Consider the following 20108-nt stretch of genomic DNA (forward strand, 5'->3'; position numbering starts at 1 on the left):
TGCAGATTTAGTCATGTAGAACATCTGTTATATGGATACAAAGAACCCCAGCCGAGAGTAAAGGGTGGAAATGGCTCCTGATCCCCAGATTTGGGCAATGATGTCACCAATATAAATAGAATAAAACCGCGCTATGTGTAACAACTCAAATACCTACATAAATAACTTATACCGGACTGCTGCTGTAACAAAGGTAAGTATTCCCTTTATCAACTAGAAGAGCATTATGTGTCACAGCGCTGTCCTATTGTGTGTGCACATAAATCATCACAAATACACTAAAATATGTGGAGACATTCATATATAAAGTGCTAGGGGCTCAAATAATATTCTCTGCAGATCTACTGCTTCCACTTTACACCTACTTCATTGATCTTATGGTGTTTATCATTAAATTAAGAAAACGGAACCATGTGTAAATTCATATACAGCATAAAGCGCTTTGTGCTCAAAATGCTGTTCCCTGCAGATCCACCGATTCCACTTTGCACCTACTTCATTAATCTTATAATATTTGCTCCCATATTAAAAAAACAAAAAATCTGTGCAAATTCATGTAAACATACAATATTTTGTGCTCAATATAGTGTTCTCTGTAAGTCTACTGCTTCCACTTTGCATCTACTTCAATTAAGTTTTTTTTTATTACAAAAATTCACCAATCAATGAAAAGTTGATAAGGTGTAAAGTTCTCGGTGCTCCAAACTGTGCCAGCTGTAGTGTAGCCACGCCTTCTTCCACCTCTTACACACGTGATGGTGAGGGCGCCCCCTTAGTGGTGCTTCCCCACTCACCAGAGCAATATGACTCCCAGCTTTTCATCTACCAGAGTCACCAACATCCTTTACACTCTCCTCACCTCCAATGGCAAAGGAACTGGATCCTCCTCGTTTACTCCTGCAAGTCTGCTGCGCTTTCTGTCATCTCCCTCCTAGACTCAGCTTCCTCCTCCGATTGCTGTTCCAGCAAGAGCTCCGCCTCTTCATACACACTCAGAGCTCCGCCCCTTCTTCATACACACTCAGAGCTCCTCCTCTTTATACACACTCAAAGCTCCGCCTCTTCATACACACTCAGAGCTCCGCCTCTTCATACACACTCAGAGCTCCGCCTCTTCATACACACTCAGGGAGGCGAGAAAGGGGAAGGATATACAGTACATACACACAGCACAAGGCCGTGTTCACACTATGAGATGTTTCTCTGGGCTGCAGTTCCTCTGAACTCCACAAGATGGTGATCTTACTTCTACCCAGACAGGAAGTCTCTATGGAATACAGACAGGAAGTTCCATTTGATAGGACGTAGCAAGAAGACAATGTAGGAACTGTCAGCAGAGGAAGTAATGCGTAGATTAACCTCTTCAGGGGGATAATTTGATCCCCCTTTCTTGTACATCATCTTTAGAAGAGGCTTCCTTCTGGGAGGACAGCCATGCAGACCAATTTGATGCAGTGTACGGCGTATGGTCTGAGCACTGACAGGCTGACCCCCCACCCCTTCAACCTCTGCAGCAACGCTGGCAGCACTCATATGTCTATTTCCCAAAGACAGCCTTTGGTGGATATGACGCTGAGCACGTGACCTCAACTTCTTTGGTGGACCATGGCGAGGCCTGTTCTGAGTGGAACCTGTCCTGTTATACCGCTGTGTGGTCTTGGCCACCGTGCTGCAGCTCATTTTCAGGGTCTTGGCAATCTTCTTATAGCCTAGGCCAGTGATGGTGAACCTTGGCACCCCAGATGTTTTGGAACTACATTTCCCATGATGCTCAACTACACTGCAGAGTGCAAGAGCATCATGGGAAATGTAGTTCCAAAACATCTGGGGTGCCAAGGTTCACCATCACTGGAATAGGCCATCTTTATGTAGAGCAGCAATTCTTTTTTTTTTCAGATCCTCAGAGACTTCTTTGCCATGAGGTGCCATGTTGAACTTCCAGTGACCAGTATGAGAGAGTGAGAGCGATAACACCAAATATAACACACCTGCTCCCCATTCACACCTGAGACCTTGTAACACTAATGAGTCACATGACACCGGGGAGGGAAAATGGCTAATTGGGCCCAATGTGGAGATTTTCACTTAGGGGTGTACTCACTTTTGTTGCCAGCGGTTTAGACATTAATGGCTGTGTGTTGAGTTATTTTGAGGGGACAGCAAATTTACACTGTTATACAAGCTGTACACTCACTACTTTACATTGTAGCAAAGTGTCATTTCTTCAGTGTTGTCACATGAAAAGATAGAAGAAAAGATTTACATAAATATGACTGAGGGGTGTACTTACTTTTGTCAGATACTGCATATGAATGTTGCTGGACATCACATCTCTCATGTGTGGAAGAAGCACACCCTGATATACACCTCAGATATACTCCATGGCTGATCTTCATCATGTAAGAAACAGTTTCAGGGTTGTGGAGATTTTAAAACACTACTTGTCCGAGGGACTAAATCGGGGTCCCAATCTACTTGTCCCTTATTAATTTAAGGAGGGTGTAGGTGTGGTGCTGTTCCACTTGAAGAAACTTATGTGTATAATATTAAAGTGCTTGGAGTGAATAAAGTGCTAGAGAAAAGGTTTTTTTTCCACCATTGTGTAAATGTGTGTAGCACCTATAATTAAAGTGACTTGTACTAATGTGTTACACCCTCTGCAGAGAGTAACACTAAAGGCTATGGATACCTTCAAGGTTAATGGTGAGAAATTCCCAATACACAAATATGTGAATATGTGTGGCAGCTTTAGTCTATATTTAAATGGGTGGAGTTACAGAAGGTCTTTGCGTCACTTCCGGTCGGGGCCGTGGATAGGATTGTTTATGGCGCCTGTGTTTTCATTACATGCTTGTCATTGATATCTGAATGTTGAGTATATCTCCTATTTCAATTTAAATAAATACTTTATAAAACGGAACAAAGAGCTTTTCTGCAAATCACTGGACACTTTTTAATGAGCACAAATCACTTTGTTCTTTTGTTATTGCACTTTATGTGAAAAACATTGTTTATTATCTCTTATTTTTGATGAGATATTTATATCTTTCCTTTTTATGGTTCCTAGTATGCTGTTATTAATACTATTAGCATCTGTCATATAAATCAATAGGGAGTCAAACCCCTTCATATGTATCACCTGCAGGAAGATTATCAGGAGCAGGAACATTTAGAGGTTATAATTATTCTAGACTTCATCAGCACATACCATTCCTAATCCCAAAGGTATTTACACCTTTTTAAGGTGGTACCCTGCAGAGGGTGTAACACACAAGCACAAGTCACCTTAAATACAGGTTACAGCTGTCACACATATTTACACATTTCATTAATCCTGAAGGCATTCATACTCTATAGTGTTGTACTCTGCAGAGGGTGTAACACATCAGCATAAATTATTTTAATTATTATCTTGTAATTATGTACCTTATCAGCATACATCATCACTAATCCTGAAGGCATCTACACTCTTTAGTGTTGTACCCTGCAGAGGGTGTAACACACTAGCACAAGTCACTTTAAATATAGACTAAAGCTGCCACACATATTCACATATTTGTGTATTGGGAATTTCTCACCATTAACCTTGAAGGCATCCGTACCCTTTATGCCCTGTACACACGGTCGGACTTTGTTCGGACATTCCGACAACAAAATCCTAGGATTTTTTCTGACGGATGTTGGCTCAAACTTGTCTTGCATACACACGGTCACACAAAGTTGTCGGAAAATCTGATCGTTCTGAATGTGGTGATGTAAAACACGTACGTCGGGACTATAAACGGGGCAGTGGCCAATAGCTTTCATCTCTTTATTTATTCTGAGCATGCGTGGCACTCTGTCCGCCGGATTTGTGTACACACGATTGGAATTTCCAACAACGGATTTTGTTGTCGGAAAATTTTTTTATCCTGCTCTCAAACTTTGTGTGTCGGAAAATCCGATGGAAAATGTGTGATGGAGCCTACACACAGCCGGAATTTCCGACAACAAGGTCCTATCACACATTTTCCGTCGGAAAATCCGACCGTGTGTACGGGGCATTAGTGTTACACTCTGCAGAGGGTGTAAGGTGAAAATACACAAGGGTTTACAACCCCTTTAAGCATTTGTGGGGGGACTGTATCTAATGCTTTTGCAAAATCCAGATACACCACATCCATCAGCCTACCTTTGTCCAGGTGGCAGCTCACTTCTTCATAGAAGGTTAACAGGTTGGTTTGTCAAGAACGACATTTCCTAAACCCCATGCTGATTACTATTAATGATCCCGTTTTCATCAGCAAATTCTTCGATATGGTCCCTTATCACCCCCTCAAATAGTTTACATACTATTGATGTCATTAGGCTGACAGGCCTGTAGCCACCAGGAATATACCTCTGCCCTTTATTGAATATTGGTACCACATGGGCTTTTCACCAATCAGCTGGTACCATTCCTAATAGTATGCTGTCCATAAAGATTAGGAATAGTGGTCTGGCTATAACCGAATTGAGTCCCTTGAGGAAGTGCAAGCCGTCAGGTCCTGGTGATTTGTTTGTGTTACGTTTTAATAGTCTTTTCTGGACATTGACTTCTGTAAGCCACAAAGGTTACATCCCGTGACATGTCACTAACAATACAGTCGTGGTTGTTATACCCATCCTTTTCCTGTGTAAAAACTGAGGTGAAGAAAGCATATAGTACAGTTGCCTTCTTTTTTGTCATCTGTAACCAAGTTCCCCTCATCCCCATTTATGGGGCCAATGTGCTCTGACCTCACTTTTTTACTGTTTATATATTTAAAGAATTTCTTGGAATTTTCTTTACTCTCCTCCACTATGTGTCTCTCGTGCTTTATCTTAGCCACCCTGATTGCGTTCTTACACTTCTTGTTGCATTCCTTGTAGTGTTGGAATGCTGACAGTGAACCATCTGCTTTATATTTTTTAAAGGACATTATTTGTCTTTAATGGATCACAGGAGTGCAATTCGTTTGGCACTCCTGTGACCCTGTTTCAGTAGAGAGCGGGCTGAAGTCTGCTCTATGCTGACATCACAGAAGGTGGTCCAGGCTCCGTGTTTTCATAACAATGGTAATCGAAATCCGCCTGGACCGACACCCAGCTCTGCCTTTCAGCGAGCCGCTGAGAGCCTGAGCCGGCTGCCCCCTCCACAGCTCAGCACTCCAGTGAGCAAAGAGGGGGCAGAGCAGAGAGCTGTGACTGACAGTCAGCAGCTCTCTGCTCTGGCAGCTGTGAGAACTGAGCGATCGGCGATGTTTGATCACTCGGTTCTCAGTGTAGAGGCACCGGGGGGACAGATCCAGCATTGGACCGACGCTGCATCCACCTAAGTTAGTATAAATCTGGAAAAAGACCCAAACAAATACTACTCTTTTAATGAGATGTTTTAGTTTAGCCACCCAGGTTTAACCTACACTCTTCTATATTTATTACCTATTGGAATGCACTAGGTGATACTTTTATTTAATATGTTCCTAAAACACTCCCATTTTCTTCTGTTTTTAATGTATCTAAGATTTGGTCCCATTCAATATCTTGCATCATTAAGTGCAGTTTTGAAAAATGGGCTCACCTGGAATTTAGTGTTCGTGTATTACCCTCTTGCCTCCTTTTCCTATGGTTTATGCTGAAAGTGATCATCCTGTGATCGCTAGATCCCAAGTTGTCCCATATTTCCATATCTGTGATCAGATCTGTTAGGTACCTGGTAGTAGAGCCTGACTTGTAGGAGAAGACCTCTCATACAACGCTGGTTCAGGAGTCACTGGAGTGGGAACAGTGAACTCCTGAGCACAGTGGGGTAGGAGTGCCTGTAGAGCGGAGTCTCTGGAGCTGAAGTGATGAGAGATCCCACAGGGATGACTGGACTGCAGATCAGATAGACACTGGAGACAGCACGCTGGAACACTTGTAGATGCAGAGATCACTGGAGCTGGAGCTGAAGGTGCAACAGCAAGGACAACAGCAGGCACAAGCAGGGTCAGACGGTCCGGGTCAGCACGGATATGAAACAGGCAAAACAGCAGGCAGAGGCAGAGTCGGTAGGCAGGCAGGGGTTGGCAACGGTATCAGGTAAGTAGCAGAAGAGTAGTCGGGCAAGCCGGGTCGGATAGGAGCAGGACGGATAGTCAAACAAGCCGGGTCAGATAGGTAACAGCAATCAGGTTCAGGTTTACACGAATCACAAGCTGAGACGAAGCAGCAATGTGCCAGAGGCACAGGGGGATTTTTATGTGCACATTGGCGCCAAACCGGCGCTATCACGAACGCGCGCGCGCCCGTACGCGCGCACGTGCACACGCGTGCGCGCCCGAGCGCCGCGTACCCGCGCGCGCCCTAGCGCCGCGCTGACGCCCGGGAACACCACGATTTCGCTGAGAAGTGTGCAATGGAGCGCGCCGGCGCATAGGCGCGCGCCGACGCCCAGGTCCGGCGCCGGTGATACCCTGACATTGCCCCCCCCAAGGGGCAACCTCCGGGTGCCCAAAAGCCTCTTTTCAGGATGGTTAGCAAAATAGGCTCGAACTAAGCGCCTAGCATGCACATTACTATCAGGTTCCCATGAATTATTTTCTGGGCCGTAGCCCTTCCATTTGATTAGGAACTGGATCTGCCCTTGTCTTTTCCTGCAATCGAGGATAGCCTCGACTTCAAATTCCTCGTTACCATCAATCACAATAGGTTCAGGGGGTCTAGTTCCTCTACCAGGAAAGGGATCAGGTACAGCAGGCTTGAGCAAAGACACATGAAACACGGGATGAATTTTAAGAGAGTCAGGCAGAGTCAGTTCATACGAGACTTCATTAATCTTCCTTCTAACCGGAAAAGGTCCCATAAACCTAGGTGCCAACTTCTTAGAAGGACAAGATAGTTTGATATTATTTGTAGAAAGCCATACCTGATCGCCCAGTTGAAGCTTCAATTCCCCTCTTCTCCTTTGGTCAAAGATCCTCTTGCTGTCCGCCTGAGCCTTGGATATTGCTTCCTGCAACATCTGGTTGTTGCGATTGATGAAGTCTACCGTGCTCTGTACTGCTGGAACTGAGGACTCTGGAAGGAAATCGGGTAAAAAGGTTAGATGGAAACCATAATTAGCGAAAAAGGGAGATTGACCGGTGGCTGAGTGCTTGGCGTTATTGTAGGCAAATTCTGCCAGTGGCAGTAAGGATACCCAATCATCTTGTGAAAAGGAAGTAAAACATCTAATATACTGTTCCAGAGTCTGATTGGTCCTCTCTGTCTGACCGTTGGTCTGAGGGTGATAAGCCGATGACAAAGCCAGCTTGATCTTTAAAGACTCACACAGGGCTCTCCAGAAGCGTGAGGTAAATTGTACCCCTCTGTCAGAGGTTATGTTTACGGGGATTCCATGGAGTCTAATGATCTCCTTGATGAAGATGTGAGCTGTTTCAATCGCTGACGGAGTTCCTCTTAATGGAAGAAAATGGGCCATTTTGGTAAAACGGTCAACCACCACAAAAATAGCAGAACACCCCTCAGAACATGGAAGCTCTCCAAGGCCTATCGGGTACCGGTAGGGGTTTTAACAGGCCCCAAGCTCGACTCCTGGAAGTTTTATTCTGGGTACAGATAGGACAGGAGCTAACATACTTCTCGCAAAAGTCCTTTAAATTGGGCCACCAGAAGGTACGCTGTACCAATTCCAGGGTTTTACGAACCCCAAAGTGACCTGCCAGTGGGTGATCGTGAAGAAGTGCTAAGACCTTGACCCGAACCTCCTCAGGAACAAAGATTTGGCTCCCTTTCCAGAACAGTCCGTCCTTGTTACAATCCCTGTGGGTCTGGCTGATTCAGAGGATGCTTCCTTAATCTGGGAGAGGAGGTCAGTTTGTATGAGCAGAAAATTGTTTGCAGGTAAAATGGTATCCGGAGCAGATGAGTCCTTTGGATTGTCATGCATACGTGATAATGCGTCTGGTTTGATATTTTTTGAACCTGGCCGATAAGTAATGTGGAAGGAAAAGCGTGAGAAAAACAGCGCCCAGCGGGCTTGTCGGGGTCTTAGCCTTTTAGCAGATCGTAAATATTCTAGGTTTTTGTGATCAGTATAAATTAGTACTGGATGCATAGCTCCCTCCAGCAGGTACCTCCACTCCTCTAATGCAGTTTTGATGGCAAGAAGCTCTCGGTCTCCAACGTCATAGTTCCTCTCCGCGGAGGAAAGTTTTCGAGAGAAAAACCCCACAGAATGCATATCGTTTTTACTGCCCCTTCGTTGTGAGAGTATTGCACCGACCGCTATTTCAGAAGCGTCCACTTCCAAAATAAATGGCAAGGATGGTTCAGGGTGACTGAGGATAGGTGCTGAGGTGAATAGTTTTTTCTTGAGGTTTTCAAAAGCCTCTTGGGCTAGGTGATTCCAGGAAAAACGGGTATTCTGTTTGGTTAGTTGTGTGATTGGTGCGATTATTGCAGAAAAACCCCTGATAAATTTTCTGTAGAAATTTGCAAACCCGATGAATCGTTGAACCCCCTTCTTGTCTAGGGGTACCGGCCAGTCCAGAACAGCAGAAACCTTCTGTGGATCCATCCTGATGCCAGTTGAGGAGATTATCAAGCCCAAGAACTGAATGCTTTCTTGCTCAAACTCGCATTTCTCCGCTTTTGCATAAAGTCTGTGTAAGCGGAGACGACTCAACACTTGGCAAACATGTTTTCGATGGAGTTCCAGGGATTCTGAAAAGATCAAAATATCGTCTAGATATGCAATCACAAACAGGTCTAGGAAGTCTCTAAGCACATCATTAATCAGGTGTTGAAAAGTCGCAGGGGCATTGCAGAGTCCAAAAGGCATGACTAAATATTCATAATGCCCGAATCGGGTCCGAAAAGCTGTTTTCCACTCATGCCCGGCCCGAATGCGGATCAGATTATAGGCCCCTCTTAGATCAAGCTTGGTGAAAATGACGGCAGTCCTTAATTTCTGAAACAGTTCGGGTATCAAAGGTAGGGGATACCGATTCTTAACCGTGATCTTATTCAGTTCCCGGTAGTCAATACACGGGCGGAGAGACTTTTCTTTTTTAGCAACAAAGAATATTCCCGCACCGGCTGGAGAGGTGGAATGGCGAATGAATCCCTTGGCCAAGTTTTCATCTATGTAAGACTTCAGCACTTCTTGTTCTTTCTCGGATAGAGGAAAGATGCGTCCGAAGGGAATTTCGGATCCTGGCAGCAACTCAATGGGGCAATCGTAGGGGCGATGAGGTGGAAGAGAATCTGCCCCCTTCTTGCTAAAGACATCAATGTAGCCATGATAATGTTTGGGAATGGCCTGACAATTTTTCTGGTCGGAGTCCAGGCAAAGCAAGGTAGTTTGGGAATCCAGATCTTCCGCCAAACAATGTTTCTGGCAGTAAGATGACAGGAATTTCACTTCTCCAGAGGCCCACTGGATGTGTGGGTTGTGAGCCCGTAGCCAGGGAATGCCCAGGATAATGGGGAACATAGGGGAGGAAATGGCGTCCAGGATCAGCAATTCCTTATGTTGAGAGTCAATTGTAGTGGATAATGGCAGAGTCTCTTGTGTCACTTGTCCAGATCTGATACGGGAGCCGTCGGCAAGAAAGACAGAAAGTCCATGAGTCTTGGTCTGCAAAGGGATGTTATGCTGCTTAGCAAAGTTTAAGTCTATAAAGCAGCTGCATGCCCCGGAGTCAATAATTGCGTTGACTTGGAGTGTCCTTTCTTGAAGCTGTAGCGAGAGAAGAATGGCAAGATGGGTGGAATGGGTAGATAAAGCAGAAAAACTGTTAGGTATAGGAGATGGACACTTACTCATTCTAACTGGGCAATTATGGACAAAATGCCCGTTTCCACCACAGTAAAAGCACAGATTTAATTGCCGACGTCGGGCACGTTCTTCCGGAGACAGAGCGGGTCGCATCACACCCAGTTGCATTGGTTCGGAGGTATCTGGTGTGGTATTGACTGAATTAGGACTGGAGGCAGGGGAGTAGCGTGTTGCAGGCATTGGAGCTCGGGCTGTCATCCAGGTCGGGCGGTTTGGTTGAACTGATCGTTCAGATCGTCGTTCTCGGAGGCGACGATCGATTTGAATGGTTAGGGTGATCAAGGCCTCTAAGGTATCTGGAATGCCTACACGAGCAAGTTCGTCTTTCAAGCTTTCAGATAGTCCAATGCGGAACTGGTGACGCAAAGCCGCGTCATTCCACTGTGTGTCCGCGCTCCAACGTCTGAATTCAGCAACATAGTCCTCCGCTGGTCTGAGGCCTTGTTGGAGCGCAAACAGGGCAGATTCAGCTGAGGCAGTCAGTTGAGGGTCCTCATATAATTGTGCCATGGCTTGGAAGAAGGCGGATAATGATTGAGTTAGAGCAGAGTCCCCTTCAAGTAAACGATGGGCCCAGGTCTGAGGTTCCCCTTGCAAAAGGGAGATTACAAATCCAACCTTAGTGGCTTCTAGTGAAAAAGTTCTGGGCTGTAAGGCAAAAAAGAGCTGGCAGGCATTGCGGAAGGCCCGAAACTTAGCCCGGTCTCCAGAGAATCTTTCCGGAATGGGAACCCGTGGTGAGCATCACAACTGCGGGTCCTGAAGCAGTCTGTGTTGGAGCAGTAGCTGAAGAAGAGGCAGGAAGGTTAGACCCTGCCAGATTCTGAACTTGTCCCTCCAATCTGTTGTAGTTATCCTGAAGGGCTTGCACTGCTTGGGTGAGGGCCGCCAGGTGTGTGCATATCTCCTTCATTGGAGAGGTATCTCCTGCAGGCTCAGACATGGCTGCTTCGTACTGTTAGGTACCTGGTAGTAGAGCCTGACTTGTAGGAGAAGACCTCTCATACAACGCTGGTTCAGGAGTCACTGGAGTGGGAACAGTGAACTCCTGAGCACAGTGGGGTAGGAGTGCCTGTAGAGCGGAGTCTCTGGAGCTGAAGTGATGAGAGATCCCACAGGGATGACTGGACTGCAGATCAGATAGACACTGGAGACAGCATGCTGGAACACTTGTAGATGCAGAGATCACTGGAGCTGGAGCTGAAGGTGCAACAGCAAGGACAACAGCAGGCACAAGCAGGGTCAGACGGTCCGGGTCAGCACGGATATGAAACAGGCAAAACAGCAGGCAGAGGCAGAGTCGGTAGGCAGGCAGGGGTTGGCAACGGTATCAGGTAAGTAGCAGAAGAGTAGTCGGGCAAGCCGGGTCGGATAGGAGCAGGACGGATAGTCAAACAAGCCGGGTCAGATAGGTAACAGCAATCAGGTTCAGGTTTACACGAATCACAAGCTGAGACGAAGCAGCAATGTACCAGAGGCACAGGGGGATTTTTATGTGCACATTGGTGCCAAACCGGCGCTATCGCGAACGTGCGCGCGCCCGTACGTGGCGCACGTGCACACGCGCGCGCGCCCGAGTGCTGCGTACCCGCGCGCGCCCTAGCGCCGCGCTGACGCCCGGGAACACCACGATTTCGCTGAGAAGTGTGCAATGGAGCGCGCCGGCGCATAGGCGCGTGCCGACGCCCAGGTCCGGCGCCGGTGATACCCTGACAAGATCTGAGTCACTTGTAATTAATAGATCTAGTAATGCATCATTTGTAGTTGGGGAATCCACCAATTGGGACAGGAAGTTATCCTGTAGGACATTTAAGAAATGACAGGCCTTTATTAGGTAAGCTGTCCCTGCTTCCTAGTCAATATCGGGATAGTTGAAATCCCCCATTATGATGACATTTTCCTGCCTTGATGCTATTTTGAACTATGAAAGGAGATCCAACTTCTCTTCTTCCTTCAGGTTGGGGGGCCTGTAACTAGTAATTTCCCACTTGCTTCTTGCCTTTGAAGTTCCACCCACACGGATTCCACCTCCCCCTTGCCCCATCCCTGATGTCATTCCACTCCTCCACCCGTATATAGGCACACCCCTCCCCCTCTTCTACCTTCCCTGTCACTCCAATACAAAAAATACCCCTGGATATTTGCCAGCCAGTCATGCAAGCTGTTAAGCCAAGTTTCTGTTATTCCCACAAAATCCACACCCTCTTCTTTTAACAGCAAATCTAGTTCCTCCATTTTGTTAGATAGGATCCTAGCATTCGTGAACATGCCCCTCAGTTTTGTACAGGTGCATATTATTTTCTCCTTAGGTTTTCTGAGGCTGCAATTTTGATCTGTCCACTCATTCAGTATGGGATTCGATGTGATGGGTATAATATCACTAGTGCCTCCACTATTTTCCTCTGTCCTACCCTCAATGCAGGCTCTCTTCTTCTAAACCCTCCCCCCAACACCTATTTTAAAAGCCCCTCCAACTTCTCGGCCACCTTTTTACCAAGAAGAGCTGCACCCCCCATTAAGGTGCAGCCCATTCCTACAAAATAGCCGGTAACCGACTGAGAAGTCAGCCCAGTTCTCCAGATACCCAAATCCCTCCTTCCTACACCAGTTCCTCAGCTATTTGCTCAGTTCCCTAAGCTCCTGCTGCCTCTCTGGTGTGGCTCGAGGCACATGTAGTATTTCTGAGAAAACCACCTTGGAGTTCTTCTTTTCAATCTATTCCCTAAGTCCCTGAAATAATTTTTTAGGACTCTCCACCTTCCTCTCACTTTGTCATTGGTACCAACGTGTACCAAGACAGCTGGGTCCTCCCCAGTCCCCCTCAATAATCTGTCCACCCGATCCATGATGTGCCGAACCCGAGCGCTCGGTAAACAACATTCAGTTCGGTGACCATGGTCTGTGTGACAGATTGCTCTCTCTGTCTTTCTAATAATTGAGTTCCCTACTGCCAGTACCTGTCTAACCTTTCCCTCTTCTTTCATTCCCCTGGCAGCTAGGGGAGGGAGGCTGCTCCAGCAATGCCATCCCTGAGCTGATATCTCCAACATCACACAACTTGGCATATTTGTTGTGGCGTACCAACTCAGGACTGGCCTCCCTAGCGCTCTTCCCTCTACCCCTTCTTCTAGCTGTCACCCAGCTACCTACCTCTGCCTCCTGTACCTCCATTTCTCCACCCACATCTATACTGGCCCTGCCAGCACCTGCTGGGTAATGCATGGAGCAGGATGTGCACTGGGTCGCATCACCAATCCTGTTGGACTTTTTAATATTTGTAAAAAAAGCTTTATATTTCATGTAATTTTTGTGTTTGTCCTTTTTTGTACCAATAAGGTCCAACATACAAGGTTTTTTTTTAAATATTTAGTTTTTTAAAAAAATAAACCTCCAAGTGTTTGTGAAATCTTACACCACAAAATGTACTCACCCAATGAAAGGTTAATGACTCCATTTTTATTTTTATTTTGCTATCAATGGCCAACACGGTGTCTTCAGTGAACTCTGATCCGCTCCCTTATGAACTCAGGGATGAACTATTTCTATGGAACGGGAAATGCAATTCTGGGTGTCGGGCAAGCAATTTTTAAATTTTTTTTTTGTATAATCTTTATTTAGAACAGATTCACATCATAACAAACATCATTTTCTGAATTTCTATAACATCAGTTTAAGGTTGACATGTACATTTTATATACTTAGCAAAAAGAAACAGAACACAAAGGAAATACAGAAAATTAAGCGGTTATACATCATACATAGCTCAGATGTACATCCCTTTAAACGCTCGGGGTGACTTCTGCAATGTTATCACCAACTAGTATGGATGAACTTCTCAGCAACAGGACCTTTTACCAGTCCTAGACTAGTCTAGGCCAGTGAAAGAGCTAAATTGGCTGCAAGATGATTCCCCCTGGGCCATACATCAGGGTAGGGGGGCAATGGTCGCTTCCAGCTATCCTCCCCCTACACAACACCCTGGCCAGGACCACATCGAGGCACACATGGAACACCAAGGGGAAGAAATACGGTGCCATCTCAATGATAAATGGCCTCTCCTATAGTGGCAAGACATTGATACCACTTGTTGGGTTAAAACATACATAAGAAAACATATAAACCAAATTTCAACATAGTGAAAGATTCAAAGAGAGAAAAGAATTAGGAAGAAGGAAAAGAGGGGGAACAGTCAGGATCATACCTAAAGTCTGGCAAAAGATGTCAACGTTCACGTCAAGCCCCCCACCACCGAATACAGGAGATGTCCTCCAGAGCAAGGGGATAATCAATGTCACAGCCGTTACGGAGAGTAAGTCTAGTCTCACTACTGCTGGGGTTGAATACTCTGTCTGAGAGATGGTTCTGCCAGTTCTAGCAGTGCCAAGTCTAGACTAGAGGATACGTGGTCTGAAACATGAATGTGGTCCAGCCATCATGACCAAGTGCTGGCAAAATGATCCCGGGTAGCTTTACCAGTCGCAATCCAATCCTCAGCCTCCCTGATCTCATTCACCTTACGCTCCCATTCCTCCCGACTAGGAATTTGTGCTTGCTTCCAATAGATTGGGAGCAACCGCTTGGCTGCATTCAGCAAGTGGGGCAGCATGCTCCTTTTATACTGACTAATTGGTATGGGAGGGATATGCAGGAGACAATTAATCGGGGAGAAGGGAATGTCAAGATGTCTTTAATCTGAGCCCTGATGTCCATCCAAAAGGTGTACCATCACAGGACACTCCCACCACAGATGTGGCAATTTTGTTTTAATATTTAGCACTGCTGCGGGCAAGCAAGCAGAAGGGTTTGTTAGTTGAATGAAAGCATTCGGGTAGCTGTGCTGCCACCTGAATGCTTCCACACATTCCCAGTAAAGTGCCCCCACCCTATGAGCACACCCGCTATGTAGGCAGGGCTTTGCTTGCCCATCCGCCGGGCCGATGTCGGGTAGAGGGGAGGAAGGAGAGAGGACACACATCATCTCTCCTCCCCTTCTTGTTCCTGACCCGGAAGCAATGTGTATGATGTCCCTTCCGGGTCCCTGTTAACAGTTTCCCCGGTCATCAAGGCTGGGAAAGAATGTAACTGGAGCACAGGGGAGACATTTAGACTCTGGATGTCTCATTAATGAGAACCTGTCACCAAAAAACCATCACATAGAGGACTTTTTATCCCCATGTAATGAAAAAAAAAAAGTTTTTTTAAATGTATAAAATTAAAGTTAAACACAGGCACACAAACCCCCCCTACCCAAAAAAAAAAATGAAGGCCCCACCCCCACATATACAAACAAACTGACACATTGGGATGCCTGAAAATGTTGACTGTGATACACATGTTACATATCGCTGCGCACACCGGAATGAGAGCAAAAATTCTACACCAGACCTCCTCCGTAACACTGATGACCTATACAGGGCTTTTAAAGCATTGCCTATAGAAAATATAGGGTAGATTCATTTCGTTCTGAATTAATATTCGGACAAATGTTTTTGTTATTCAGAGTTTCCGATATATACGAATACCCGAATTACAATATAAACAAATTTTACCGAATGCTCCAAATATTGTAATGAAATTCGGACTGAAATTTAAATCGAATTTTACATTGAACTCCAGTCGAATTCTACCTACACATATTGCTGAACTCAAAGCCTGTGTGTGTTATTAGAGTACCATTTCGAAATAATGCTGTTTTTGTTAAGCCAAAGGTCATTGTAATCATTTAATGAAGATTTTTCTTTTGTTTGTTCACTTTGCTGCATTGAAATCGAAAACAATATAACATTTTCGTTTCGACTGATTAGAAAATTTATCGATTTGAACATTTCGAATCGAAAAAATTTGTATATTCAAAGAAGTTTTGAAAATTCCAAATACGAATTGAACGAATCAACCGAATTTAACTAAACAAAATAACTAGATTAACTAATCAAAACAAAGGAACCGAAACACATTTTTTTTGTCATGCGCATGTCTAATATAGGGTACCGAAGTTTGTCACCATTTCACAGGTGCACACAAAATTTAAGGTTTGACATGTTGAGTATTTATTTACTCAGTGCAACCTCAGCTTTTATATTTTACCCAAAAATTGGGTAATTTATTGTGTTTTTGTGCCCCCTAACTTAATGTATATTTTTACAGAAATTTTGTGTTTCCTAGACTTTTGCAGTAACATTGCGAGATATAAAAAATTAGAACTACCACTATTTTATTTTCTAGTGTGTCTGCTTTCAGAAAATGTATCATATTTTGGGGGTTTTATATAATCTTCAGGCCTAAAATGACTTTTTTAAACATGTGTGCAAAAAACGTAAAACCAGCTCTGGCAGTGAAAGGGTTAAAGGAAACGTTTACCTTCAGGAAGATGTTACATGTTCCTATTCCTGCAGCGGCTCAGCTTTCCGAGTCCTGTGTGTGACAGCAGTGCGGGGAGAAGTTCCCCATACCGGCTGTCACTTTATGAAAAGAGCGTGGCTGTATTCGGTCCTTTGCCGATGTCGGATTCTAGTTTTCAATGAACTCCCACACCACTGCTGAGCTCTCTGGTAGATGAGGAAGAAGGAGATTGTCATAAGGGACAATGAGATTGTCATAAGGAACGAGGAGATTGTCATAAGGGACAAGGAGATTGTCATAAGGGACGAGGAGACTGTCATATAAAACGAGGAGATTGTCATAAGAGATGAGGAGATTGTCATAAGGGACAAGGAGATTGTCATAAGAGACAAAGAGATTGTCATAAGAGACAAGGAGATTGTCATAAGGGACAAGGAGTTTGTCATAAGAGATGAGGAGATTGTCATAAGGGACGAGGAGATTGTCATAAGAGACGGGGAGATTGTCATAAGAGACGAGGAGATTGTCATAAGGGACGAGGAGATTGTCATAAGAGACGAGGAGATTGTCATAAGGGACGAGGAGACTGTCATAAGAGACGAGGAGATTGTCATAAGAGACGAGGAGATTGTCATAAGGGACGAGGAGATTGTCATAAGGTACGAGGAGACTGTCATAAGAGACGAGGAGATTGTCATAAGGGACAAGGAGTTTGTCATAAGAGACGAGGAGATTGTCATAAGGGACGAGGAGACTGTCATAAGAGACGAGGAGATTGTCATAAGGGACGAGGAGATTGTCATAAGGGACGAGGAGACTGTCATAAGAGACGAGGAGATTGTCATAAGGGACAAGGAGTTTGTCATAAGAGACGAGGAGATTGTCATAAGGGACGAGGAGATTGTCATAAGAGACGAGGAGATTGTCATAAGGGACGAGGAGACTGTCATAAGGGACGAGGAGATTGTTATAAGGGACGAGGAGACTGTCATAAGAGACGAGGAGATTGTCATAAGGGACAAGGAGTTTGCCATAAGAGACGAGGAGATTGTCATAAGAGACAAGGAGATTGGGACCACCATTTAGTCCCTTGGACAAGTAGTTTTTTTTTTATAAATGTCCACACCCCTGGAACTGTTTCTTACATAATGAAGATCAGCCATGGAGTATATCTGAGGTGTATATCAGGGTGTGCTTCTTCCCCACATGAGAGCTGTGATGTCCAGCAACATTCATATAGAAGACATTTCCCGCACTCAAGGCACTAATACACCTCGAGGGTTGTGTGGGATCCCTCATGTACAGGAAGACAGGACTTCAGTGAGGAACAATTCCATCACTAAGGACAGGAAAGTCACTTCTCCCCCGTGTGAGATCTCTGATGTGTGTAAAGATCAGACCTCCATGAAAAACATTTCCCGCAATCAGGACAGGAATACAGCTTCTCCCCCTGTGTGCAATCTTTGATGTGTGTAAAGATGGTACTTCCGTGAAAAACATTTCCCACACTCAGGGCAGGAATATGGCTTCTCCCCTGTGTGAGTGCTCTGATGTGTGTAAAGATTGGACTTCACTGAAAAACATTTCCAGCACTCAGGACAGGAATATGGCTTCTCCCCCGTGTGAGATCTCTGATGTCTGAAAAGAAGGGACTTCCGTGAAAAAGATTTGCCGCACTCAGTACAGGAATATGGCTTCTCCCCTGTGTGCAATCTCTGATGTGTGTAAAGAGTGGCCTTCTGTGAAAAACATTTCCCGCACTCAGGACAGGAATACAGCTTTTCCCCCGTGTGCAATCTTTGGTGTATGTAAAGATAGGACTTTCTTGAAAAATATTTCCCACACTCAGGACAGGAATATGGCTTCTCCCCTGTGTGGGATCTCTCATGTATGCAAAGATGGGACTTCCGTGAAAAACATTTTCCGCACTCAGCACAGGAATATGGCTTCTCCCCTGTGTGAGATCTCTGATGTCTGCAAAGATGGGACTTACGTGAAAAACATTTTCCGCACTCAGCACAGGAATACAGCTTCTCCCCTGTGTGAGCTCTCTGATGTATGTAAAGATTGGACTTCACTGGAAAACATTTCCCGCACTCAGGACAAGAATATGGCTTCTTCCCTGTGTGAGATCCCTGGTGTGTGAAAAGAAGGGACTTCTGTGAAGAAAATTTCCCACACTCAGGACAGGAATAAGGTTTCTCCCCTGTGTGAGATCTCTGATGTCTGCAAAGATCGTACTTCCGTGAAAAACATTTTCCGCACTCAGCACAGGAATATGGCTTCTCCCCTGTGTGAGATCTCTGATGTCTGCAAAGATGGGACTTACGTGAAAAACATTTTCCGCACTCAGCACAGGAATACAGCTTCTCCCCTGTGTGAGCTCTCTGATGTATGTAAAGATTGGACTTCACTGGAAAACATTTCCCGCACTCAGGACAAGAATATGGCTTCTTCCCTGTGTGAGATCCCTGGTGTGTGAAAAGAAGGGACTTCTGTGAAGAAAATTTCCCACACTCAGGACAGGAATAAGGTTTCTCCCCTGTGTGAGATCTCTGATGTCTGCAAAGATCGTACTTCCGTGAAAAACATTTTCCGCACTCAGTACAGAAATACGGCTTCTCCCCCGTATGAGATCTCTGATGTTTGTAAAGATTGGCCTTCTGTGAAAAACATTTCCCACACTCAGGACAGGAATATGGCTTCTCTCCTGTGTGAGATCTCTGATGTGTGGAAAGATGCGACTTCACTGAAAAACATTTCCCACGCTCAGCACAGGAATACAGTTTCTCCCCTGTGTGAGATCTCTGATGTGTGGAAAGATTGGACTTCACTGAAAAACATTTCCCGCACTCAGGACAGGAATATGGCTTCTCACCTGTGTGAGATCTTTTATGAACATTAAGTTGGGATTTAAATTGGAAACACTTCCTGCACTCAGTACAGGAAAAGCTCTTCTCTGTTGGAAGGACGGCACCATCCCTCACAGTCTGAGGTTCCTCAGGATAAGAGGAATACGATGGTCCATCTACACTGTGTGGTGCCGGATGGACATTTGAGGTAGTCGGGTTTTCTCCTGGACTATACTGTGTGATGTCCTCATCTTCTACTTTACAGTCTGGAGACAAAGCGAGACAATCCTCTGAGGTTTTCCTCATCTGCAGTCCATCTACTAAAATAGAGATTAAAAGATTATTACTAGACATGAGCAGATTGGTTCCCCTAAACCAGGACTCCGCCCACATCAGGCAGCTTTGTCTCTGAGGATCTTACAATTCCCCCCTCGAGGTAACTAGTAAATGGGTCCTCTGATCTCCTACCAGTTCATTTCTTTATTCATGGACCTTAATCAGAGAGTGAGGAAACAACGAGAACTGTCTTTTATAGGAGTGACAGTGATGAGGGAATTATAGGACAAGTGTCCCCACCCCCTCTATCACTCATTGCCATCTTCCCAACACAAGAAGACCTGCACTTCCTTATTTAGTCCATGATTTAGTCATGAATAACAGCGGGGCTGAGCCCCACCAGAGGTCAGAGAGTGAGGATGGAGGGAGAACAACCAAGATGAAGACTGGACTGATCCGGAAGACCACCATCATTGGGTTATTGACTCCTCCCTCATTATCACTTTCTTTTTTAAGATTCCAAAGTTTGAGCATGTTATCACATTATTATCAACATTTAAAAGTCTGTATTGCAATCAAATCATCAGATATAAAATGTCCAGCTGGTAGAAAATGGGTGTAACAAAAGAGAAAACATATTATGTGTATATATAGCAGTGGGTAGAGGGGAGAGAGCAGAAGTCAGGACTATGTAATGTATAACATATTGTATAAGATACAACAGATAGGACTATATAGTATCAGAATGATGTAATATATAGTGCCGGGGTGAGGAGTATGTAATGTACAACATAGAGTATATAGCGCAGGGGTCAGGACTG

At 45.0% G+C, this 20108-nt stretch overlaps 3 protein-coding genes across 6 annotated transcripts in view; 1 reads left to right on the plus strand and 2 right to left on the minus strand.

Moving 5' to 3' along the window:
* LOC141122003 (uncharacterized) overlaps positions 1-20108 on the minus strand; it is a 207768-nt gene that overhangs the window by 133484 nt on the left and 54176 nt on the right. The window lies entirely within an intron of this gene.
* LOC141122013 (gastrula zinc finger protein XlCGF66.1-like) overlaps positions 1-20108 on the plus strand; it is a 152021-nt gene that overhangs the window by 117503 nt on the left and 14410 nt on the right. The window lies entirely within an intron of this gene.
* LOC141122039 (uncharacterized) overlaps positions 17208-20108 on the minus strand; it is a 44059-nt gene continuing 41158 nt past the window's right edge. The window contains 2 exon segments of the mRNA XM_073611839.1: positions 17208-17609; positions 17611-19118. Coding sequence (XP_073467940.1) covers positions 17514-17609; positions 17611-19118 — 1604 coding nt within the window. The 3' untranslated portion in view covers positions 17208-17513.

The sequence above is a fragment of the Aquarana catesbeiana genome, unplaced genomic scaffold (assembly GCF_042186555.1).
Source record: "Aquarana catesbeiana isolate 2022-GZ unplaced genomic scaffold, ASM4218655v1 unanchor237, whole genome shotgun sequence".
NCBI lineage: Eukaryota > Metazoa > Chordata > Amphibia > Anura > Ranidae > Aquarana > Aquarana catesbeiana.